This window comes from Sceloporus occidentalis, unplaced genomic scaffold, assembly GCF_023333645.1.
Source record: "Sceloporus occidentalis isolate IW3139 unplaced genomic scaffold, rSceOcc1.0.p SCAF_1, whole genome shotgun sequence".
In the NCBI taxonomy this organism is placed as follows: Eukaryota; Metazoa; Chordata; class Lepidosauria; order Squamata; family Phrynosomatidae; genus Sceloporus; species Sceloporus occidentalis.
This window is the reverse complement of record NW_028316981.1, coordinates 21,961,680-21,985,883: the sequence shown is the minus strand read 5'-3', so window position 1 is coordinate 21,985,883 and position 24,204 is coordinate 21,961,680. Positions and strand designations below refer to the sequence as shown.

The following is a 24,204-nucleotide window of genomic DNA, read 5'->3' as shown; positions in this document are numbered from 1 at the left end:
CATTCCACCCCAGTATGTGATACATTCCCAGAAAACCTGTGTCTAAAGCAAGCTTACAGAAAACTTTGGGGTTCAGATATTTTAAACTTCAATTCTAAAAAACCCATCCACTATGACCAACACTAAGGTATAATGGGAATTATAGACCAGATCATCTAGAGGGGCAGATTTCTCTTGCCCTTAACCTAGAACGGGTAGGAGAACTGTGTGAACTTCCAGGTATTTCTGGGCTCCAACTCTCAGCATTTCTCCCTGTTTTTATGCTGCTTAAGTCTGTTAAATCTGCAGCTGAACAATATTCTGAAAGTCACATGATTTCTCCCTTAGCCTCAGCAATTTTAAGCGGAATCCCCCCACTTTTCACGGTGCCAGGTATTGGTGAGGAAGTCACACACACACACTGTTGTCAATGAAAACAGGATATTTTATTTATAACTTTACAAGCCACAACATGAGTGATTTGCTCTAAGCTGTGGATTGCTGAAAATCTCCCAGCCCACCCAGGCTTAAGGATCCAAAGCACTCAAACCAACCTTCCTCAACTGTATTAACAGACACACACATACAGATGCACGCACACACACACAATTCAATCGTGCAACTTGAAGTAATCACTATTTTGAAGGCAGAGGCAAGCTGGGCCTAATGGGCTGGATTCTCATTTGTCTAGTGGTCATGGCAATTCAGATGAGAGCCACCAGTGTATCAGTGGAAAGCCAATAACTAACCTGAGACTGAATCTTGAAGTCAACCCTTAAAGCAGCCATTTCTAATCTAGTGACTTCTAGATGGCGAATGGTCATGCTGGATAGGGATGATGGGGACTGTAGTCAAAACACATCCAGAAGGTATCAGACTGAGGTTATCCTAGATGGACTGAAATTATCCTGTTGGGATTTCCACCACCATGTTCAAAAGGTGGTGGAATTCTTACTCATCATGTATATCTTACATTCAAGTATATCCTAATTACATATACACATACCTTTAACTCTGCTTCAGCTACTGAAGAAGAGCTCCAACTACACACATCCCTATTTCCCCATCTTCCATTTAATTCAGCTCAGGTGATTAGCAAGGAGCAGACTCTCTTCTGAAATTTACCAGGAGTCAGACACCTTTCTGCACATCAGGATCTAACCCTTGTGTACTTCACAGCCTCAGAAAGTAAATTGATGCCTCTTTCAGGGCCTTCCAAACATGAAACCTTTGGTATCAGTCCTGACCAAGGGAACACACCTCAAGTAAAATGGCTATCTAGTAGCAGGAAGTGTTTATACCAGCTTTGTAAGAAAATCAAGGTTATAAAAATAAAGAGAACTCTATTAAAAATGGAATTCTAAACACAAAAGACTCAGAATCTCAGTTGGCTGGTAATTCGTAACTAACCCTTTCAATACCTACGCAGGAATCTACAAGGTCTTTTGACATATTAGTATCTTTGTAAACAGATACAACCAATGCAGTTAATTCAAAACTGGTTAAGAACCTCTTTTTCCTTCCACTTTATTTCCATTTCCCTCAGCCTGAACAGAACTTTGCTAATTAAAATGGACACACTAGTGGTCTTTAAACCAGATCATACATTGGACCTCCCCTGAAGAAACTGCAATGAATTTTCACTGATTATATCTTTCAGGGCCAAAGAAATGGTGATAGGGTATAAAAGTTAAAATACATACCCACCCATCCACCCCTTTTCAAAATATTGTTTGCCATTCAATTGCAACTGCTTTTCTTCCCAATCTTCAGCACCACTTCCTTTGCTCCTTGTCCTCCACCCCACAAACCAAAATTGTTGTTTTCTTAAGGCAACATTAGCTACACAGGGACTACTGAACCAGCAGGTTCACATCATACCATAGTGAAGCCAGTCAGACTTCCCTCCACTTTGGGGCAGGAAACATTTCTTCCCGACCCTGTTCTCTCTTCCCAAACCAGCATTAAGTCTCTTTGTGTTGGAAGTAGGGTTGCTGTTGATTTTGCCTGAGGGTTGAGGTTATATGAAAGGCACCATTGCACCCACATTTGGGTTCAGCCCTTCTGCCAATGTAGGAAGGTGAATAAAGGGGTTCGGAGATGTGTATTTTTCTTGACTGAACCCTACTAGACAACTCCATTGGGGACTAACATATTGGATTTCCAACCACATCGTTGCTGGTCATGGCTCTACAATTGGGACAACTGCAATGAGGCATTTGTCTCACTGCCTCAAAAGCAACAGTCACAAAACAGCACACTGAGGTGCTTCAGATGAGATGTTCTGAGCATGGCCTCCTTTAGTGTCTTACACTGGTATGATACAACCCTCTAACAAGATTACAGTGGGGTGCTGTCTGTGTACAGCCCAAGTTGCCAATTAAAAACAAGTTACAGTGAAAATGAGATTTTTCCTCCATGCTCTCTACATGCAAGATGATGAATTCATTCTAAGCCCTTCACAGTAACATTACATTCTTCAACTGCCCATGTAACATACACCTGCCCTGTTTAACAGAACATAAAATTGCCCTTTAATTCATACACATTTTTGAGCAGCTCTGCCCACAGCCAATGCAAAGACAATAGCTTTAAAAAAAGGAAAAAAAGAACCACCAGGGCAGTTGTATATTGTATATAAAACCCCACTCAGAGGTTTGGGATTACAGAAGGACATATGCTTTTCACTGTCTCTCCTGTATATTTGACAAACACAAACATCTTTGTTTGCTGTAACAAACATCTCTGTTTTCCTTCTCCACTGGCATGTTCCTTGAATCAAAAACCAAGCCTAAAATAAAACAGTGTGGTTTTCCAATGCCTCTGTGCTGCTTCATCTCGCCTGGTCAGGGATGATGCGGCTCGAATCCCCAGTTACTGCTTCCTGCTGCTTCCCCTTCATTGAGAAGCCAAGCTGTTAAAACTCCACTTTGTGTGTCTGAGGGCTGATCCTAACAGAACATGGTCCCCTTGTCACTCCCAGTCCGTGGGTGGCCGAATAATGAGGGGGGCAGCGTTTTTACGGCCAGCACGGATCCCTGGGTAGAAAAAAGGCCAAAGCTTCTCAGTGAAGGTGTCAGTAAATGTGTAAATATGGGAACGGTCCGTCACATTGTAGAAGGAAAGCTTGCCAGCCTCATAGTCCAGGAAGACACCTACTCGCTTGGGCTTATTGGTGATGTTGAGTGGGGTAAAGGGAGTAGTGGTGGCAGCATACTTGTCCCCATTGAATAGCCTCACCCGCCAATAACCAGTCTCTGGCAGAGAGGTCATTTCCCCTTTACGGCTTACTGAGTCACTGCAAACCCCCAGGGCCCAATGGGTCTTTTCTCCCACTTCTACCTCCCAGTAGTGCCGGCCTGAGGTAAATCCTTCTGTTGCCAAGACACAGGGGTATATGGTGAAGCGCCTTGGGCTGTCGGGAAGATCTCGTAGGCGCTGTTCGACAAACTTGACACTCTTTCGGTCCTCAGAGATCACTAGGTTGGGATGGGCTGTCTCAGGGTCAAGGGTCAGATCTCCTGTAGAGAAAGGGAGAGAAGTTTGAGGGTGCTCTCTTTTGAACATAAGTAGCCTGTTGTATCCCTTTCCTCCCTTCTTACAGTTGGTTTTTGCCAGCCAGTTCAGAATGCATTCATTAAATGCAACTCTCCTTTCCTCTCTGGTGGGCATCCCTCTTGCATCTGTATATTCACTGCACTTTGGACTTACTGCAGTGCTCCCCCTCAACACTGAAATTCTAGCAGTCTCTTTTAAGGCTTTCCCAATCCTGGTACCCTTTACATTTTTGGACTACAGTGCACAATGCCTATGCTGGTTAGGAGCTGTGAGCATTATACTCCAACACATCTGGAGCATTCTATGGCTGCCAAATTCTTAGATGTGGGTGTACACATGGAAAAGAATACATGTATCACTTACATGAGCATGTATCTGAAGAAGTAGGCTCAAGTCTATCAAAGCTTATGCTACCAGCTTCTTTCTTTCAGTTAATCTCATAGGTGCTCCAAGATCCCTTTGCGTACTGATGTATCACTTATATTCACTACTCTAATTAAGAGGATACACGTACTGCTCTAATTAAGAAGATAATGGACAAGAGATTTCTAGCACCCTTTGTAATTCCCACACTGGAGACTAACTCAAAAGTGGGCAGTAGGAAGAAATAGTGAGGAGAGTGTTAAGACCTACAACTGAAAGTCTCTAGCTAGTTTTAACCCTGATCCACTGTAACATGGCATCTCCACTATTACTCTTCTTCAAGAGGACCCTTACATCCCCTTATCCAACTCTCCAACACATAGGCCCAAATACCCCATGCTTTTCATACAGGGCTGAAGAAGCTAAATTGCATTTCGTTTGGAGGCCTGATTGGTATCACTATTGGTCTCTTTTTGGCATCAAGTTGAATATTTGCCTGTTCACTTGTATTTTTGGGGCCCAGTGATTACATGTTGGTTTGGGCTTTTTAGGACTATGTTTTTTGCTTTGATGCTGTATCCAGTGAAGGCCTGAGTTGCACATTTAAGTACTGTAATGTATATACTCGACTATATCTCAATCTCATGTATGAAATGAGGGCAGGTTCTGGAGTCAAAAGTATGGATTTTGATATGACCCGTGTATAAGTCAAGGGTAAAACTTAAGGCAGTGCCAAGAAAATGAGCACGTATCAAAAAGAATGAAAAGACAAAGCGGTGATTATAGCCTTTAACTTAATGTGGTAATTTTGCCTGATTTTACTCAGAAAAGCTGACAGACATACACAAATATCTTATTTAAATCTGTCAAAACCCAATTCCTCTTGGCATTCCCTTGAGGGGAAGCACCAAAGAGCTGCTACTGCCATCATTTTTCTGTCTTGGCATTCAACAAGGCCAGAAGCACCGCTGCTGGAGAGAGTAGAGGGGGATTAGTGCTTTGTTTGGGTGCTCCTGGGACAGACTAAGTTTTCACCTTTTGCCACTCTACTCAGAGAAGGGGATGGTTCCTTTTTTCAATAAAAATACAGTACTTACACTGACCCACGGATAAGTCAACCCAGAGTTTTTGGGTCAATTTTTTGACGAAAATTACTACACTTATACAATATATCAATGTTAATAGGTTCCCAATGTTAGAACCAAAGTCAAAAGGCTCAGTAAGAGCCAGAGGAAACACTTATCTCTAGCATTATTATGTATTACCATGCTTCTCTCTATTGGTATTAGTTACTATTAAAAAGGATGAAGACTCTTCTTGGCTTGAACTGGATCAGAAACTGGATTAAACTTAGCACTGAATCCTTACCCTGGTTTAACACACCTACAGAGATAAAAAAGAGAAACCAATGCTTTACTAAGTTTTAGGGGTGAGGGTTAAGTATCAACAGAATGTAAAGTCCAGTAATCTTGCCACAGATGGCCACAATTTCAACAAAATGGAGCAGCAAATGGAACAACTTTCCACTTAGGGAAATATGGTTTTAAAATCAATCTTTTACTATCATTATTTTAGTTGGTTCCAATAGTAGGCCTGTGGCAATATACTTCTTATCTGTTCATCACATTTACACCCATAGCTTCTTTGACTGAGCTCAAAGAGGCACATGTTAGGATTTTCCAGGAAACATCTGAGCAGAACCAGACCTTATTATCTTAGCTACAATTGCTATACTGGGTGTCTATGACCATACTTCACGCCCACACAGCTAATAAGCATCCAAGCAATAAATTATTCCATTTGTTTCATCAGTACGTCCAAGTTCAGACATACAGCCGGCCCTTCTTATACACGGATTTTTTATACACGGATTCAAGCATACACGGTTTGAAAATGTTCCAAAAAAGTATAAATTTACCTTGTTGTTCCATTTTTTATTAGGGACACCATTTTGCTATGTCATTATACTTAATGGGACTTGAGCATACACGGATTTTGTTATACACGGGGGATCTTGGAACCAAACCCCAGCGTATAACAAGGATCCATTGTACTAAGAGACAAGCAGATAGAGCTGGTTAAGTATGGTTTAGAGCAGACACAGAAATGCAGCCCTCTGAATGTTTTTGAACTGCAAGTCCCAGCAGCCCTAGCTAGCATAACCAATACTGAGGAAGATGGCAACTGCAGTGTAACAATGTCTGGAGAGCCACATTATTCCCACTCATGTGGGTGGAGAATCTCCCTCAGACAAAGGGCTGGATTAAATTTCAGATACGTTATTTTGGGCTGCATTCCTGCAGAGGGGGGCAGGAAGGCTCGGACTGAAAATACCAACATATTTTCATCTTAAAACCTAAACACATCTTTTTAATGAGTTTAAAAAACAGAAAGAATAAACAAGGTTAAAAAACACTCAATTACACACTTAACATATAAAACTATAACCCTCCATGAAATCTATAACTATGGCATGGTACAGACTGCCCCAAAGGGGCAGCCTCCTGGCGGCCTATTTCCCTCTGGAGAGAAGCCACTGCCACCAAACTGTGTGGCTTTCCTCCAGAGTAAAAAGAACCCGGTATTTCCGGGTTCTTTTTTGGCATCGGAGTGATGTCGCGAGTGCGCCACTGACAAACATGCTACGTAAGTGATGTGCGGTGCAGTGCAGACGCTGCACAGCACTTATGTTGCAATGGCAGCACCCGTGTACATGAGACACCGCTATTAGTACGCCAACAGTCCATACTAGGGTTGGTGTGTGATCCCTAACCCCTAGTATCACCACCGCCACGCCACAAAGTGCCCTCCTGCATCGGGCCTATATTCCTAAACTAAACTACAGTGGTCCCTCCACATTCACTAGGTTTAGAAGTGAAGGACCCCCCGTGAATGTGGAAAAACCGCAAATAAAAAACACTATTCTTTTTACCTCAGAGAACACCTTTCTAGGAATCTCCAGGACCTCCAGTGCAACTCTATGATCACATCTGCCAGAAGTTGATCACAGAATCATGCTGGAGGACCGACAAATGCCTAGAGAAATGTTTTCTCTAGGAACCTCTAGGTTCTCCAGCACAACTCTATAGTCAACTTCTGACAGAGGACCTAGGGATTCCTTGAGAAAACATATTACACTCATCCCTCCATATTTGCAGCTTTGATATTTGCGGATTTGATTATTCACGGATTTGATTAATATGTTCTCTCTAGGAATATCTAGGTCCTCCAGTGCATCTCTATGGTCAACTTTAACTAAAAGCTGCACTGAAAGACCTAGAGATTCCTAGAGAGAATACTCTACTAGGCCTTTGTAGCTCCTCCAGCGCAGTTCTATGGTCAGTGTCTGTCGGACGTTGATCATAGAGTTGCACTGGAGGACCTAGAGATTCTTAGAGAGGTGTCCTCTCAGGTAAAAACATGGTGTTTTTGTTATTTGCAGTTTTTCCATATTCACGGGGGGTCTTGTGCCCCTAACCCTAGCTAATATGGAGGGACAAGTGTAATCAAAACCACAAATAATCAAATCCGCAAAAGTCAAAGCTGTAAATGTGGAGGGCCAACTGCAGATTGCTCCCAACCCCTCTCCTTATTTTAAACTATAACATTAAACAATATAAACACTAACCTAGTTAACACAACACAAACTATAACTGACTTCCCACTTCCTAACCATAAGAATATTATGTTCAGTATATGTGTTTTCTCAATACTACTAACATTTTTGTTCTACGTTTGACCTAGAAAAATAATAAACAAAGGAGCATTTAGGCCTCAAATTCTGCAACACTTTACCTTAGAACTTTTCCTGTTAGTACTGAACACCTTTAGGGCAGGCATTTCAATCTTTAAATGAAAAATGCATACACACACTGGGAAGCTGGCAAAGGGGCTGGCTGGACAAAATAGTCAAACTGTCATAGAGGAAACAAGGCAAACAATGCAAGGACCCAACCGTGGGATATTTACACCAGTGAAGAGATCTAGGACATCAATCCTGGAAACCAGGTGGAGAGCATCTGGATAAAAATTAAAGCGGAGGGAACAACAGGGATGTTATTGTGGGAATCTACTACAGACCCCCAAGTCAGACGGAGGAATTGGATGATGCCTTTCTAGAACAGATTACCACACATTCAGAAAGGAGAGATGTAGTAGTGATGGGTGACTTCAACTATCCTGATATTTGCTGGAAGTCAAACTCAGCAAAATCCTCAAGGTCTAGCAAATTCCTCACTTGCCTCGAAAACAATTTCATTGTCCAAAAGGTGGAAGAGGCAACAAGGGGGTCAGCTATTTTAGATCTGATCTTAACCAACAGGGATGACCTGGTTAATGGGGTGCAAGTAGTGGGATCCTTAGGTGGGAGTGATCATGTTTTCCTGGAGTTTGTTATACAGTGGAAAGGAGAAGCCAGGCAGAGTCAGACATACATTCTAGAATTTAGGAGAGTAGATTTTAGTAAACTTAAGAGAAATACTGGGGGTGATCCCATGGTCAGGAATACTAAAAGAGAAGGGAATTCAAGATGGATGGGAGTTTCTCAAAAGGGAGATACTGAAGGCACAATTTTAAACAGTTTCAATGAGGAAGAAAGAAGGTATGGTGCCTCAAGAAACCAGGATGGATGATTAACGAACCTTCAATTGAGCTAGGTTTTAAACGGAACATGTATAAGAAATGAAAAATGGGGAAATCACCAAAGGGGAATTCAAATAACTACCACGTGTAGTAAAGTCAGAAAAGCTAAAGTGCAGAATGAACTCAAGCTTGCTAGGGAGGTTAAGAACAATAAAAAGGACTTTTTTGGGTATGTCCGCAGTAAAAGGAAGGAGGAGGAAAGGCAGGGCCACTGTGTGGAGAAGATGGCAAAATGCTAACAGGGGACAGAGAAAAGGCAGAATTACTCAACACCTTTTTTGCTTCAGTCTTCTCAGAAAAGGCAAAGGCTGCTCAACCTGAGGATAATGTTGCAGAGGACAGAATAGGGGAATTTCAGCACAGAATAAGTAAGGAGATAGTACAGGAATACCCTGCTAATCTAAATGAATTTAAGTCTCCAGGACCAGATGAACTACATCCAAGGGTATTAAAAGAACTGGCAAATGTAATATCAGAGCCATTGGCAATAATCTTTGAAAACTCCTGGAGAACAGGAGAAGTCCCAACAGACTGGAGGAGGGCAAACGTTGTCCCCATCTTCAAAAAGGGGAAAAAAGAGAATCCAAACAATTATCATCCAGTTAGTCTGACATCAATACCAGGAAAGATTCTAGAGTAGATCATTAAACAGAGAGTCTGTGAGCATCTAGAAGGCAATGGCATAATCACAAAAAGTCAACACAGATTTCAGAGAAACAAGTCATGCCAGACAAATCTGATATCTTTCTTTGATAAAATTACCAGCTTGATAGATGAAGGGAAAGCTGTGGATATAGTATATCTTGATTTGAGTAAGGCTTTTGACAAGGTTCCCCATGACATTCTTGTAAACAAGCTTGTAAAATGTAGGCTTTACTCTTCAAGAAATGTAGGTACTTGTCCTGCATGGATTCTTTCCTCAGGTCTCCAGTTATCTTTCTCTTTCTAATTAGTATTCTCACCATTATCCTATTTCTTTATTCAACACTACCATCTCTCCAGGTCTAGATATTTCAATCACTTCGATACTGTAACCCAATCTTACATTTAAACAGTCTTATATTTTAAAAAGAATTTAATTTTTTTTCTATATTATTTATTCTGAGAGCAAACATGGTGTGGATGTTTGACTATTGGACTACAATTCTGGAGACCAGGATTCAAATTACTGCTCAGCTATGGAAACACACTAAGTGATCTTGAACAAGTCACATTCTCTCAGCCTCAGAAGAAACTAAATCTTGCCAAGAAGCCCCCATGATAGGCTCGCCTTAGGGATGCCATAAGTCAGAAATGACTTGATGGCACACACAAAAATGAAGAGAGGAACGCCAGCCCCAGCCCCCCCCCCCCCCCCCCAAATGATCAAGCAGGAGCCTCACTCCATGCCAAGGAAAACTGTCCATCAGCAGTATCACAGTGACTCACCCGTTAGCTTCTTAATGATCTTCCTCAGGATGAAGTACTGTCTAGGGAAGTTGCAGAAATTCTTTTCCAGTTCAATGGAGACTGAACTTGGTTCTTGGGCCTGCACCTCTTGAAATCTGAAATGACAGGAGCAGAGGAGGTTGGGTAAAGTTCTGGTCCTGAAATATGCAGACTTATGGGATCTACTATGTTTTTCATTATAACCCTGAAATTTACCAAATGGAGCCAAGTGCAAAGCAGTGGTTCAGTGTGCAAAAAATATGTCAACTATTAAGGAAGAGTGTTTCTTTGAGCACTCACTTAGCCATCCATGGATTTGGGATTAAACTCAGAAACATTTAAATCAGTGGCTATCAAACTTTTTGCCCTTGTGACCCCCTTTGTATCTACACGAGAACCCCTCCCCCCATGCAGTATATGAATAAAAACAATTTGCTTGTTTAGTGTGCGTTATTTTCATTTACACATTCATGTATAGTCATATTTTAACATTTATAAGAAACAATGTTCAAAACAGAACATGTTTATTTAAATAAATTAAATATTTAACTTGACACATGTGTAAATTTTACATATAAAAACATTTGGGAAGAGGAGGAAGAGGAGGTTCAAGGCCTCCAAGTGTCACCCCTCCCCATGAGCAATTCTCTCCCACCCCCTGGTGGTCCCACCCCACCGTTTGAGAACCACTGATTAATATCCTTGCATGTTTATAATCCCTGCTGTTTCCCTTTAGGTGTATCTGTACATGTGTGTTTAAAGTACTATTGGAGAGGAGGTATACCTGGAAACCAGAGCCAGAAACCTTATTGCTAATCCCCCAGAGGTCCGCCAGTAAATTCTGATTTACTTTCCAACCCACCCCTGGTCTAGTTAGTCACTTACCTATCATTTCTTCAATCATCTTGCGTTTCAAGACCCATATTAAGCCTATATCTCAAATTACACAGGCTGTATCTCAAATTACACAGGCTGTGAATGGGATCCAAAGATATCCCTTCAGTTCAGGAAAGAGACCTTCTATTGGAGAGAAGGGCCTTGGAATGTCATGGTTCCCACTGAAGTGGATGATTTTCACTAACTTCTCTTTCCCCTTTCTGTTCTAGAGGTATACCCAGAAGGAGTGGCAGAGGAAATTGGAAGATCAGTGGAAATAGTTTCCCCACATCAGATGGTGGTTGTTATGGGGGGGGGGGGGGGGGGTTCCCTTTCATGAGAAGCATTCCCCTGTATTTAGATTCAGTCCCCAAAAATGCAGGTACTTGGTGAAGAAGGGCAGGTTTTTCCAGAGATAACATCTTCAGTGCTCTATACAGCAAACTGCAGAAACTGGAAAATGTATCTTTGAAAGATACTTTGGGTGCATTTGGGATATTTTCTGACCCCACGTGAACCACAGTGCATTTGAGGAAATAAAAATGCCCCAATCTAGTGTTTGTGGGTGTAGAATGAAGGGTGTTCTATAAGATCCAAACACCTAGAATCAGAAAACATGTCAACATTAATTTTAAAGCAGCTAAAATGCCTCCTTTTCTGTAGAAGAGAAAGCCATCAACATAATTTGTTTCCTAAAACCACTGTTATTTCCAAATGAAAAACAAACTTCTAGCAGTTTATCACCTGAATTAGGAAATGGACATAAACCATGAATAGAAACAGCTTCTTTTGTCAACAGGAGAGCCTAAAATTAATGGTATCCTGGGACAATTCTCTACTCCCATAACCAAATAACAATGACAACAACAATAATAAATTAAAAGTCACAAACTTCAAAAAGCATCAAATGCATCTAAGGAAGTAGACTGAAGTCTATGAAAGCTCATGCTGCTAATTTCTTTCTTTCAGTTAGTCTCAAAGGTGCTACAAGATCTCTCTACATTAAAACATCAGCAAGACTGGATGCATCAAATGGGATAATGGTCATCTTGGTGTGGAACAACTTCCCATAGCTCCTTTTCTTGGAACAGATCTCTGGCCAGGTTTAGGCCCACTGGAGTGGATGACCAGTTGGTATTAAGATGGTCTTCCTTCAGCTGGCTGCTGGATCCAGGTGGTTTCACGATGACTCCTGGGGATTTTCAGCTGGTTGTCAAACTGTTTTTGAGCACAATTTAAAGTGCTGGCTATGGACAGGTTGCATACTTGTAACGGTATTTCTTTGAGTGGTCATCTGCGAATACATACAAATGCAGGCGCAGTACAACCCACTTGTATGATTCGCAGACACCACAAAGAAAAAGTCTTAAATACGATTCTGCCTGAGTTCTATAATTTTTGGGGGAAATGCTTTTCTTGATCCCAACACCTTCAAAGGCATATTTATTGGGAATATACAGAGGACCTTCTCCATGGCTAGTCCCAGATTCTGAACTCCCTGCCTAGGAAGACTATGTTGGTTGCATCATTGCTGCCCTTTTAACAGTAGGCAAAGGTCTTTCTATTCTTGGGGATTTTCTATTCCAGAAAGGCTAGAGCAAAGTGACTCGTTTATGTATAAAGGCTTCTTGGTTCTTCTTGGAGGATATGGAATAGAGTAGAATAGGTTGAAGGGAAGGAACCGAAGACGTGAAGAGATTAAATAAATAACACGAAGATAACTTTTACTGTAGTGGAATTGGCTGCTCAACTTTATGTCAATGTAATGTTGAAGATCTGTATGTATGTTTGTAATTTTGTACGGTTGTTTATGTTCGTTTGTGTGTGATAAAATTATCAATAAAAATAAAAAAAGGCTTCTTGATTCAACGTGCTGTAATACTTTTACTATGTGCTTTTAAATTGATTTAAAATTAATGCTGGTGTTAATTCTATAGTCAAATAATTATTTTAATTTGATTTTTTCTATATTTTTAAATACATGTTGGTTTACTTGGATTTTTAAAAATCATGTGAGCTGCTTTGAATTGTGAGGAAAAGAAGAGGGTATACCGTATATACTCGACTATAAGTTGAGACATTTTTGTCTCAAAATAGTCTCCAGAATCCTGGGTAGACTTATGAACTGGGCAATAGGTCTTTCTCCAAGCTTCTACCCAGCTGGGCTGCCTCTCCAAGGAGCAGCCCAGTTGCGGAGAGCCTGGGAAGGGCACGTGTTCACCCTGGAGTCTCTCCTTCGCTGGGTTCCCTCCTCAGAGAATGCCCTGCGAGGGACAGGCTTCCCAGGGCACACGTTCACCCTGGAGACCTCTCCTTCGCTGGGCTCCCTCCTCAGAGGAAGCCCAGAGAAAGACAGGCTTCCCAGGGCACGTATTTGCCCTGGAGACCTCTCCTTCGCTGGGCTGCCTCCGCAGAGAAGGCCCAGCGAAGGACAGGCTTCCCAAGGCTCACATTCACCCTGGAGACCGCTCCCTCGCTGGGCTGCCTCCGCGGGGGAAAGGGCACATGTTTGCCAGCAGCCTCTCCCCAGCTGGACTCCCCCTTAAGTCAGACCCTCGACGTATCCACGGGTCATATAAATACCCACATTTTTGGCCCCAAAAGTTGACCTCGACTTATACACGAGGTCGACTTACAGACGAGTATATACGGTATATATAAAATGACCAAGGCCTGTTATATTCTTGAGTTTTATAGATATAGATCAGTCAGTCTGTATCTAAAAACATAACAGGCTTTTGCCTGGTGTCAAAAGGACAATATAGGTTTTCTCACAGGGTGACATTTACCATCTCCTGGACTTCTCCCTACTTGATATAATAAATTGAAAGGGGAAAGGGTCAAGTACAAAGTACTGTTGGCCCTCTTTATCCATGGATTCAGCCATGCATGGCTTGAAAATATCCCATCTCCACCAAAAAAATCCCCAAAAGCAAACCTTGATTTTGCCTTTTTGTACGAGGGACACCATTTTACTACTAAACCATTGATTGTATATATTGGGACTTGAACATCCATGGATTTTGGTATCCATGGGATGGTGGTGTGGTCCTAGTACCAAACTCCAGCAAAAACTAAGGGTCACTGTATACTCTCCCCCAGGAAGTCTGAGCAGCCTGATTTCAATAGTCTTTCCTGTCCCTTCCCTTTAGTAAGAAGGAGCAGCAGTCTCCCATGACTTGATAGCTGCTGGGCACTGGGAGGTTTCTGAATGGAGTGAAAGGGAAAGAGAACAGCCCTCTGAGCCCCATTCAAAAAGGCCACACAGATAATTCACTAACACGTTGCCAACCACAGACACACTATCCACACAAGGCCCAACTTGGACTTTCCTTTATGCTTAAAACCAATAATAATTCTTATCCACTAACAGCAGATACCAAGTACAGAACTAACTTTTTAGGAAGACACTGGCTAATTCCATTAAATGGTGGTGATGTAATGTAGATAATGCTTCTTTGTGACATAAGATATGAGCATGTCCAGAAACCGATCCTTTCAGACTGGATATACTGTAGCATCTTCAGTGTGTGTGTGTGTGTGTGTGTGTAGATGCTTCCTAAATTCCTGTGACCTGAACGCAAATGATGGTCGTTGTGGCTGGATTCTAACTGCACAATAACAGCAAGATGACTTATACTTCACTGCTGGAAAGATTAATACAGTGGGCCCTTGGTATCTGGCTGGGATTTTGTTCCAGGATCTCTGTGGATATCAAAATCTGTGGATACTCAAGTCCCATTATAAATAATGGTAGAATAAAATGATGTCCCTTATATAAAATGGCAAAATCATGGTTTGCTTTGGGGAATTTATATATTTTTGGAATATTTTCAAGCTGTGGATAGTTGAATCCGTGGATAAAGAATCTGAGGATAGAGAGAACTGACTGTATTCTCTGTCCATCCATCCCTCTTTTATCTGCATATGATGGTGTATTTTACAGATGCCACCTTCAAGCTGGAGTTTTTGGTATATAAAGCTAAAATTAATGTATATGGCTAGACAATGACTATATCCTAAGAACCTTCATACTCTCTACCTTTCCTTTTCCCCTCTCTTTTCTTTCTTGCCTTTTCTTTTAGATTTATAAAATTCAATTTTTAAAAAAACACCAGAGCTATAGAAAGCAGCAACTAAATTGCTGGAATGACTGAAAAAAGGATGTGGTCCTTACCTTTCAAGTGTGCTCTTCACACCCTGTATAAGGAAAAGAAATAAAATTGATTAAGATTTATTTGCTCATGGAGGAACCCATCTACTGAGTAACAATGGCCTGTTTAAACAAGTGAAATGGAGATCCCAATTATGTTACTATTTATGAAAACAATAAATACTCAACACAACAGGCCAACAGGTTAAGATGACTGAAAAACAGGAGGATAAAGTGGTACATCAGCTCTATGAAACTGTTCAAGTCTTACTCATGTGCAGGGATGGCATAAGACCCATACCAGCTTCTTCTATCCCTGTAACATGTTCATCCTGATGTCTGCACACTGAATTTCATATTTGCACAGGAGCCTACAGAAATAGAACCGAAAGCATCTATTTCCCATTAATGTGAAGTACACAGAGCATACCCATTGGACCTACGTTAGAGGCTCTTTGCTAAGACGTCCTTACGCAAATCAAGAGTGGATGCACATAGGAAAAGTAAGATGGTTTGATGCTGACTTGAATAACAAGAGCTGATTAAAAAAAAACTGGATTTTAAAAACTGAAACAAGTTTTATTTGAATCCATTTTTATTTTAAAAATGAAATAAATTATGAAATTTATCTTCTCATTTAGAAATAACAGTTAAAACTCAATCATAAACACGCTAGCTAAATCTATATTTAAAGAGTTTCATAAAAAGTTATTTTACACTTATATACACTGAGTTACTTACACCTAAACATGAAAAAGCAGGAACATTCATATTTTTGTTTTACTCAATGAAAAAAAATATCAACAGGAACACAGAAGATGAGATCTGGGTGTAGACATTTTTTAATAACCATAAACATTTATTTGCGGTTGAATCTTTTTCCCCCCAAAAAAAGTTTAGTTCTTAAAATTTTATTTTATTTTTGTTTAACCAAGGCCCCATGGCCACTACAGTTTGCTGCAAAGCGCGACACAGGCTATATGACCTACGTTCACATTTGAATGCGCTTTGGTCAGCAGAGGAAAGGTCTGGGACAAAAATAAATAGTCTGGGCTTTCCTGAGACTAGTTTGTGAGAGGTCTTTTTGGTAAAACACGATAAGTGTGCCCAATAAGTGGGAATGTCAGTCAGAATCGGGGGTTTTTTGGGTGGTGGTGGTGATAGAATTGATTGCAAAATCAATTGCGCTTTTGCAATAGAGTGATTTTGCAATCAATTCTATCACCCCCCTAAAAAAATCTGGGGCCCTCCTCCTCCCAGGTCCCTCATTGCCCCCTTCCTTCCTTACCTTTTTCTGTCCTTCCTGCCAGGCCTGCCTCCGCGCCACTGACACTGTTCCCGGGAGAGGCAGGCCTTCTGGCGGTGCTGCTGCGCCGCCAGCCAGCACAGGACAAGTGGCGGTGGTGCAGCAGCACTGCCAGAAGAGCCGTCAGCACTGCAAGTCCTGCCAGAACCCAGGAGTGGCGGCAGCGGTGCTCTTGCGCTGCCAGAAGGCCCGCCAGAACCTGGGAGCAGCGGCAACGTCGTGGAGGCAGGCCCAGCAGGAAGAACGGAAAAAGGTAAGGAAGGAAGGGGGCAATGGGGGATTCGGGAGGAGGGCCCCAGATTTTTTTTTTTGGGAGGGGGTCATAGAATTGATTGCAAAATCAAGTAGTTGCTTTTGCAATAGATTGATTTTTGCAATCAACTCTATTCCCCCCTCCCCAAAAGATTCCCCTGTGAAAAGGGGTTGGAGCTGTCACCTTCCCTGGCTCCTCCAGTGAGAACGACAAGCGTTCCCAGCTAAAAAAGCTGTTCCAAACAAGGTCCCCTTTCATAGTTTGAACGAGGGACCTTTTGGAACCGCTTTCATTAGAGGAGTGGAGCCAGGTTCTAATGCGGATTTTTCCGCAAGTGGGAATGGGCCCCAAGTACACAGAATGGTTTGCTGGCCAAATGATCTAAGTTCTTTGAATTTCATGTTCAAGACCCACTACCAACTGCATCCATATTGGTAACAGGTGCCATCTGTTTTTGTTATTCCCTTTGCATTCTTGGGTATATTATCTATGTAAAGAATCTGGGTATCGACATATAGTGCTATGCTGTCCCCCTCCCCTTTTTATTAGATTTTTATCCTTTCTCTCATAAAGGGATGCAAGGCAGCTTCCAACATAATTAAAAAATAACTACCACTTTAAAAACACAACTATACATATTAATGTACACATTAAATTAAAACTGTTTAAACTCCTCAATGATGATGATGATGATAATAATATATTACTAAAAATAAAATATTAGACAGTTGTCCAGCTCACACCGCTTACATCTCCCACAGGCAGCTACAGCAGGCAGTGATGACATCGAGGGAAAAGAGAGGACAGATGACGGAGAATTTGACCGGCTGTTGAATGTACCCACACATGGTACACTCATTTCCCAATAATGCCCACAAATGCACCACACTGCAGGTGCGCTTGGACCATATAGGCACAGCAGTCTGCATGGTTTTTGTAACATTCACTTTTGTGCAGATCTTGCTACTAACTGCATGCCACCTTCGTATCCTGGCATGTTTGGAAGGCTCGTGGAGTACTGTTCATTCATGTACATTGTTGACTGTGACCTTTGCATGAGCACCCACTACATATATCCAGTGTGTCTAACCAATGCTCCCTTGTCCTTACGCACTCCCGATCTTCTCTTAAGGTCTCCCCAGTAGTCAGTGTGAAAGATCCCAGAAAGCCTTTCCTTATGGACAAGGGTGTCATTAGAGGGTGCAGGGGGCATGGATTGTACTAGGTGACACCCCAGAGGGAGAGTGTACACCCGGTGGGACTGGCGCAGCTGGTGGGCAAGTGAGAAAGAGTGTCACTTCCCTTTCTCAATAATATAATAATAATAACATTTATTTATATCCCGCTTCTCTACAAAATGAAATCGGGGCGGTTTACAAGGTTAAAATATACAGTCGGACCCTTCAACCCACCCACCCCCCTTAAAATACAATTAAACAATGTGGAATTTAAAACATAAAACATATTTAAAAACAATTCAATAAACTGTGGTGAAGTCAGAGGTCAGCAATTAGATTTTCCTTCTTATGGCCGGAGAAATATTCAGGAAAGGCCTGACGGAAAAGATCCGTCTTTATAGCTCTTTTAAAGCTGTTTAGGGTAATATGATGGACCACGTCCAGGAGGCCATTCCACAATCTGGGGACAATGGCTGAAAAGGTCCTCTGGGAGGTCATAGACAGCCTTGTTTTACAAGACTGTAACAAATTTTTACCTGAGGATCTAAGTGTGCGGGGAGGATTATATGGAAAGAGGCGGTTCCGAAGATAGGTTGGACCCAAGCCATTTAGGGCTTTAAAGGTAATAACCAACACCTTGTACTGGTCCCGGAAACTGATGGGCAGCCAATGAAGTGATCTTAAGATCAGTGTTATATGGTCTCCAGACCAATCTGGCTGCCATGTTCTGAACTAATTGAAGTTTCTGGACCAAGCACAAGGGTAGCCCCATGTAGAGTGTATTGCAGAAATCAAGGCGTGACGTTACCAGTGCATGTACTACAGTCTCAAGGTCCCTGATTTCCAGGAAAGGGCGCAGCCAACGTATCAGTCGAAGCTGATAACAGGCAGTCCTGACCGTCGCATTCATCTGATTTGCCATGTGAAGCGACAAATCTAGGAGCACCCCCAGACTGCGAACACAGTCCTTTGAGAAGTGTAATCCCTTCTAGGACTGGAGGTTGTATCCCGATGCCTGGGTTTGGAGCTGATACCGTAAGTACCTCCATTTTGTCTGGATTCAGCTTCAATTTGTTTTCCCTCATCCAATCCATTACCGCTTTAAGACAATCATTGAGAGGCGAGACGCCATCTGAAATCAAAGCTGAAGACTGAGACATGGAGAAATATATCTGGGTGTCATCAGCATACTGATAACACCCCGCCCCATGCCTCCGGATGATCTCTCCCAGTGGCTTCATGTAAATGTTGAAAAGCATCGGGGACAGGATGGCGCCTTGTGGGATGCCACAATTAAGCTACTTCCTTATTGAGCAACTGTCCCCAAGCACCACCCTCTGGAATCTGCCCGAGAGGAAGGAAAGGAACCACTGAAGCGCAGTGGCTCCTACTCCTAACCTTCTCAGGCGATTAAAGAGGATGTCATGACCTATAGTGTCAAACATCGCTGAGAGGTCCAGTAGCACCAACATGGTCACACTACCCTTGTCGATGCCCAGATGAAGGTCATCAGCTAAGGCGACCATGGCAGCCTCCACCCCAAATCCCGTCCTAAAGCCAGTTTGAAATGGATCAAGATAATCTGTTTCCTCCAAGACAGCTTTCTTGCTTTCTCAGCAGCCACACTACAGGGCCATCTGGAGAACGCATCGCTGCCCCTCAGCAGTGGTTTGTCTGGGAGCCACCTGGCGAGGGAGCAAGCAAGGGAAGCAGCAAGCAGTCTGTCTCTCCCCCTGCAGCCCATTCTGGACACCTGCACTGGGTGATACCAACTGCAGTGACGCCACTGCTTCCAGAAGTTAGAAAATTCACAACCCTCTCATCATTTGATCATCTGACACACATACCAGGGATGCTAAATTGTCATTTCAAATCTGAGGTCTCTGAGTTACATGATCAATGATGAAACCAAAGTAAGACACCCCAAAAGCGTCCTCTCCTCCTCACTTTTTCCAAGATATACATAAATATTTTGTATATTTGGTGCCAAGTGGTGGGATTAGAACTGAAAGGATCTGATCAAATAAGATTTGATCTGATCTTGTGAGGAAGCCTATTTGGATAAGAAAAAGCCAAAGAGAGGTCTTGAGTGGCAGAGAAAAGTTGACTTTGTATATGTGTAGGGCAGGAAGAATCTTGTTTATCTCACAGGGAGAATGTGGAAGACAAAGTTGAGGTAATCCCTGGTTGAGGACCTTTGGGGAAGCAAAAAACATCCAGACAGTATGGCCCAGAATATGGAGAAAATACTAAAGTGGGGGAATTAATCTTGGGGAATAGAAGGGGAGGGAATTATATATGGAAATGGAAATGATTGTATTCAAGGGAATGAACTATTACGATGAATAATGCTTGAATGGTATAAAGAGGTGAAACACAAGGTACACTAATGTGTAACTATGTTAATGAGAGTCAATGAAGAACTTCTTTTATGTGAATTGTTATGAAACATAATGTTTGAATAAGATTGTAAAACTAACGTAAGTATACTGCTAAGTTTAATGTGTTATAATATTTTGGAATGCTGTACGTATATCAATGTGCTAGATCTCATTGCTCTATTGAGGCCTCCACAGAGCAATGACTTCTGAAGGAGTGTGTGAAGGAGGCGCTAGGCAATCCTGGCTTCCAGACAGCCCATCATGCTTCAGGAAGGCTATGAAGGGGAGGTGCAGGGCAATGGCATGTAACAAAAGCAGAAGTGGATGTTGGGGGTTTGAAGGTGGTACATACATGATTTTGATTTCAGACAGGCAGGGCTGGTAGTTGACCCTGATGGCCCTGCAAATGAATGTATTTTTGTTGCTGTGTAATCATCAACACAGACTCAGTTTGGTATGTATAGCCTGATTGCAATTCAGAATTGATAGCCAGCCAGAGACAGGTTTAAAATAACAATAAGAATACATTTGTTAAACATAGTATCATATAAGAATACAGTCCGCCCTCTGTATCCGCAAACTTGCCATGCATGGATTTGAGCACAAGGCAAGCCCGCAGGGGAGGGGGTGGCGGCGGCGGCACCAGAGGAGGGAGGAAGAGGATGAGCAGCAGTGATGGAAGGCAGAAGAGGATGAGAAGAAAGGAGGAGGGGAAAAGAGGAGGAGGAAGGACAAGGAGGAGGTAAAGGAGGAAGAGCCGCAGCAGTGGCAACGGAAAGAGGAGAAAGGAAGAGGAAGGACAAGGAGGATGAGCGGTGGCAAGAGGGGGGTAAGATGCGGAGGAGAAAGGAAGGAAGAGGAGGCAGGACAAGGAGGAGGAAGGGAGGCAGCAGCAGCAATGGGAGGCGTAAGAGGAGGAGGAGAAAGGAGGAGGAGCTGGGGAAGATGAGGAGGTGGAAGGAAGAGGAGAAAGGAAAAGGAGGAAGAAAGGAGGAAGAGCCAAGGCATCAACAACAGAAGGGAAAAAGAAGAGGAGGCAGGGAAGAGGAGAAAGAAAAGGTAGCCCTCTGCTGCCCACCACGGTGAGAGGTTGGTTGGGGGGGGGGGATTTATATTGTCCTCAATGGTAGCGTGCCCAACATTAAGTACTATGGGACTTGAGCATCCACTGATTTTGATATCCACGGGGGGATCCGGAACAAACTCTATTAGTCTATTCTTTAGGATCTCCACTATCTTATGCAATTGTCTTTCCCGCCTCAAATCTGTCTCTATCAGCTTAAAACCCTGTCCTTTAGCTCAACACCTTGTCAGTGCCACTTCAAAACCATCTCATATCCAAACTATCTGAATTCTCTCAGACACACACTCCCACAGCCCTCTTTCATGGAACTTCCCGAGCTGTGACTGGCTTCCTTGAAACCAAGGGCCTGAACAGACAAGCCAAGAAAGCCGGCTTCCACATGGCAATTAGATGATGCATACCTCCAAGATGCACAAAAGATGTGCCGAAGCTGTGCCTGGGCCACAGAAACCTGGCCCAAAAAGGAGTGGGGTTTTTTAAAGCTCCAATTTGGGCCTGTGGTGGGGGCACGCTCAGGACCATGGTATGTGGTTGCCATAGTCCCAAGGCATCTTGGGTGGGGGCAGCATCAAGCTGCCCCTTCGTGCCGGTCTGTTTCCACCCCCAAGTCTACCTAGCACCTCCTTCACATACACCCACTGGGGAGACGGGAGTATTAATGATTCACATTGATTCATATTTCACCTTGAGCATCTCGATGCCCGACTGCAGACACTTCTCCTCAGTTTCTGTGATGACACTGTTGAGGGTGGCCCGTTGCTCAGACAGCTTTGCTACGTTCTCCTTCAGCTTCTGCAAAATCTCCTTTTCTTCATCCTCCAAACGTCTCATCAGGACCTCCTGCTCAGTTTTCAGGAACATATGCAGTTCATCAAATTCACTGATGATGAGCTGACGGCGGTCTTCAACCTTTCTCTATGGAAGAAAGAGAGCAAGGGTTTAGATAATAATTTTGTCAAATGTTTATTTATTTCTAATCAAAATAAGCTCAGAATCTAAATAGCAAACCATATGCATAGGAAACATTAGACAAAGTTTATGGCATCCAATACAGGTTGTGTGCTAATTTGGGTCTTGTTCGTGAAATTTACGGCATGGAACTAGTGCGTTCATAATGCATAAAATACAAAGCAGAAAGCTTAGTGTATTGTAGAATCTGTGAGCATCACCAGTGATCTAATTCCAGGCATAACACCAACATAACTATAAACAAGACATGATAATATAAACAGTGAATTGACCAATAATAAATCCTAGACGAGTCCCATGTTAGAGATCTACTGATGCCATCAGATGGCTGATGTAATTTGATGGCAGTCAACTGTACCTGGTGTTACATCTTATCTATGAACCTGACTGAAAGAGAGAAACATGTTTATAGGGAGCATTTTTTTATCTCACTGGACAAGATCTGTCAACTGATTAGGCTGGGAAAGAGTAAAAAAACAAGCTGAGAAGAGACAGAAGTCAGACCAACTGACTATTAGTATCAACTGGAGATTAGGCTGCCATGTAGCCTCTAAGCTACACTGTTCCTGATACCCACCTAGACAACATTGGTTAAGAGAAGAGAAAAATCTCTGCTCTCAATTAGGCTACACTAAAGAGATATATTTCTGATTCTCCTACATGCAGTAATGGATGCTGTTAGATATAGCAATGCCCAGCGATATTAACCCCTTGGATGCCTGTGTGTCTACAGATACCTATTTAAAAATGCATCACTCCCTCAACAGATGATACTGTACCCCACACTGTATAAAAAACTATGTTGTAGTAATGTTATTCTATATGTCTACTATAGAGAATCCTGCTAAACAGATGTAGAAGGTATAAAGATTCAGTTCTCACAAAAATGTAGCATCTTACCTGCCATATACTGTAATGACTTTATGATGCCTGAAATATAATGTAATGAAAGCAACATGTCTAGACTATCACCCTTTCCTTTGAGACACTGAAATGTCTATGCTTCTTCCTGAGGGTAGTGGTATGACTAAATGACTGCATACAATAAATAGTCTAAAAGACTAACAGAGAACTTGATCATTCTCCCATATAGTGGATTTTCTGGTGTATAAGACGATCTTTTCGCCCCGTTTTATACGCTGGGTTAAGCATTTGCCGGCCTCCAGAGACAGGCGAATGCCGGCCTCCAGAGACAGGGGGTGTCCTTGCGGGTTCCTATCCCAGCAGGCACCGCGGCCAGGCTCTCCCTTTCTTGCCACCATTACATATCAGGTGAGGGAATGGGAGGGCTGGTTTTGGGGGCTGGAAGCTGGAAAAGGTGGTGGAGAAGCGGCTCCAGAGCTGGTCCAGCAGGAGAGGGATGGTTGGGCTGAGGGAAAGAGCTGGCCCCTTATGCCTCGCCGCCACCGTCGCTCTGCTCCAGTGGCTTCTTCCATGGCGTCGAGTGCTCTTTTGGGCTGGACTGCGGGAGGCCCTACTGCCACTTCCGACACCTGCCTTCCAAGCCTCCACAGAGGCCCCCTCAAGCCGGCGCGTGTGGGTGCCGGACCCCCTTAATTTGGCACATAGTAGGCCAGGGCGCTGCCTGCATGCAAGTTGGGGGTTGTCTTATACACCCAGCCATCTTATACGTCGGAAAATACGGTAAATATCCTGAGCTTCCAATACTTAAGAATGCTTAAGTGGAGTGTTCTATGTCTGTCTGGATTTAATTATTGATCACAAGATGGATGCCCAGGGATCCCCCACAAGGGTTCCCCAACTGAAACAAGTTAGCTGACAAATGGCAAAGAACCCTCAGTCCCCCAGTCCAAAAAGCAGGGACGTAGCCAGAATTATAGGAAGGGGGGGTTCCAGACTAAGTGCCACCATTATAATGGGGCTTGGGTGTGGTGGCGCAGCCGCACACACCATTCATTTTTCTAATGGAGGGGGGTCCGGACCCCAAGAACCCCCCCCCCCTTGGCTACGTCCCTGCAAAAAGACACAGATGGGAACCAAACCTGTTTCACAACTTTGTCTTCCAGAGCAAAAG

At 42.9% G+C, this 24,204-nt stretch overlaps 1 protein-coding gene across 5 annotated transcripts in view; it reads right to left on the bottom strand.

The window, feature by feature from the left end:
* Nucleotides 1–409: 409 nt before the first annotated feature.
* Nucleotides 410–24,204, bottom strand: part of TRIM39 (tripartite motif containing 39) — a 45,928-nt gene continuing 22,133 nt past the window's right edge. For 4 of the 5 annotated variants that reach the window (XM_089515894.1, XM_089515884.1, XM_089515912.1 and 1 more), the window contains exons 6-10: nucleotides 21,885–22,115; nucleotides 15,023–15,045; nucleotides 9,970–10,085; nucleotides 5,269–5,283; nucleotides 410–3,500 (exon numbers count right to left, since the gene is read on the bottom strand). In XM_089515894.1, the coding sequence (XP_089372020.1) occupies nucleotides 2,953–3,500; nucleotides 5,269–5,283; nucleotides 9,970–10,085; nucleotides 15,023–15,045; nucleotides 21,885–22,115 (933 nt within the window). In that variant the 3' untranslated portion in view covers nucleotides 410–2,952. The remainder of the gene's footprint in view (nucleotides 3,501–5,268; nucleotides 5,284–9,969; nucleotides 10,086–15,022; nucleotides 15,046–21,884; nucleotides 22,116–24,204) is intronic. The other variant, XM_089515922.1, reaches the window with a different exon arrangement.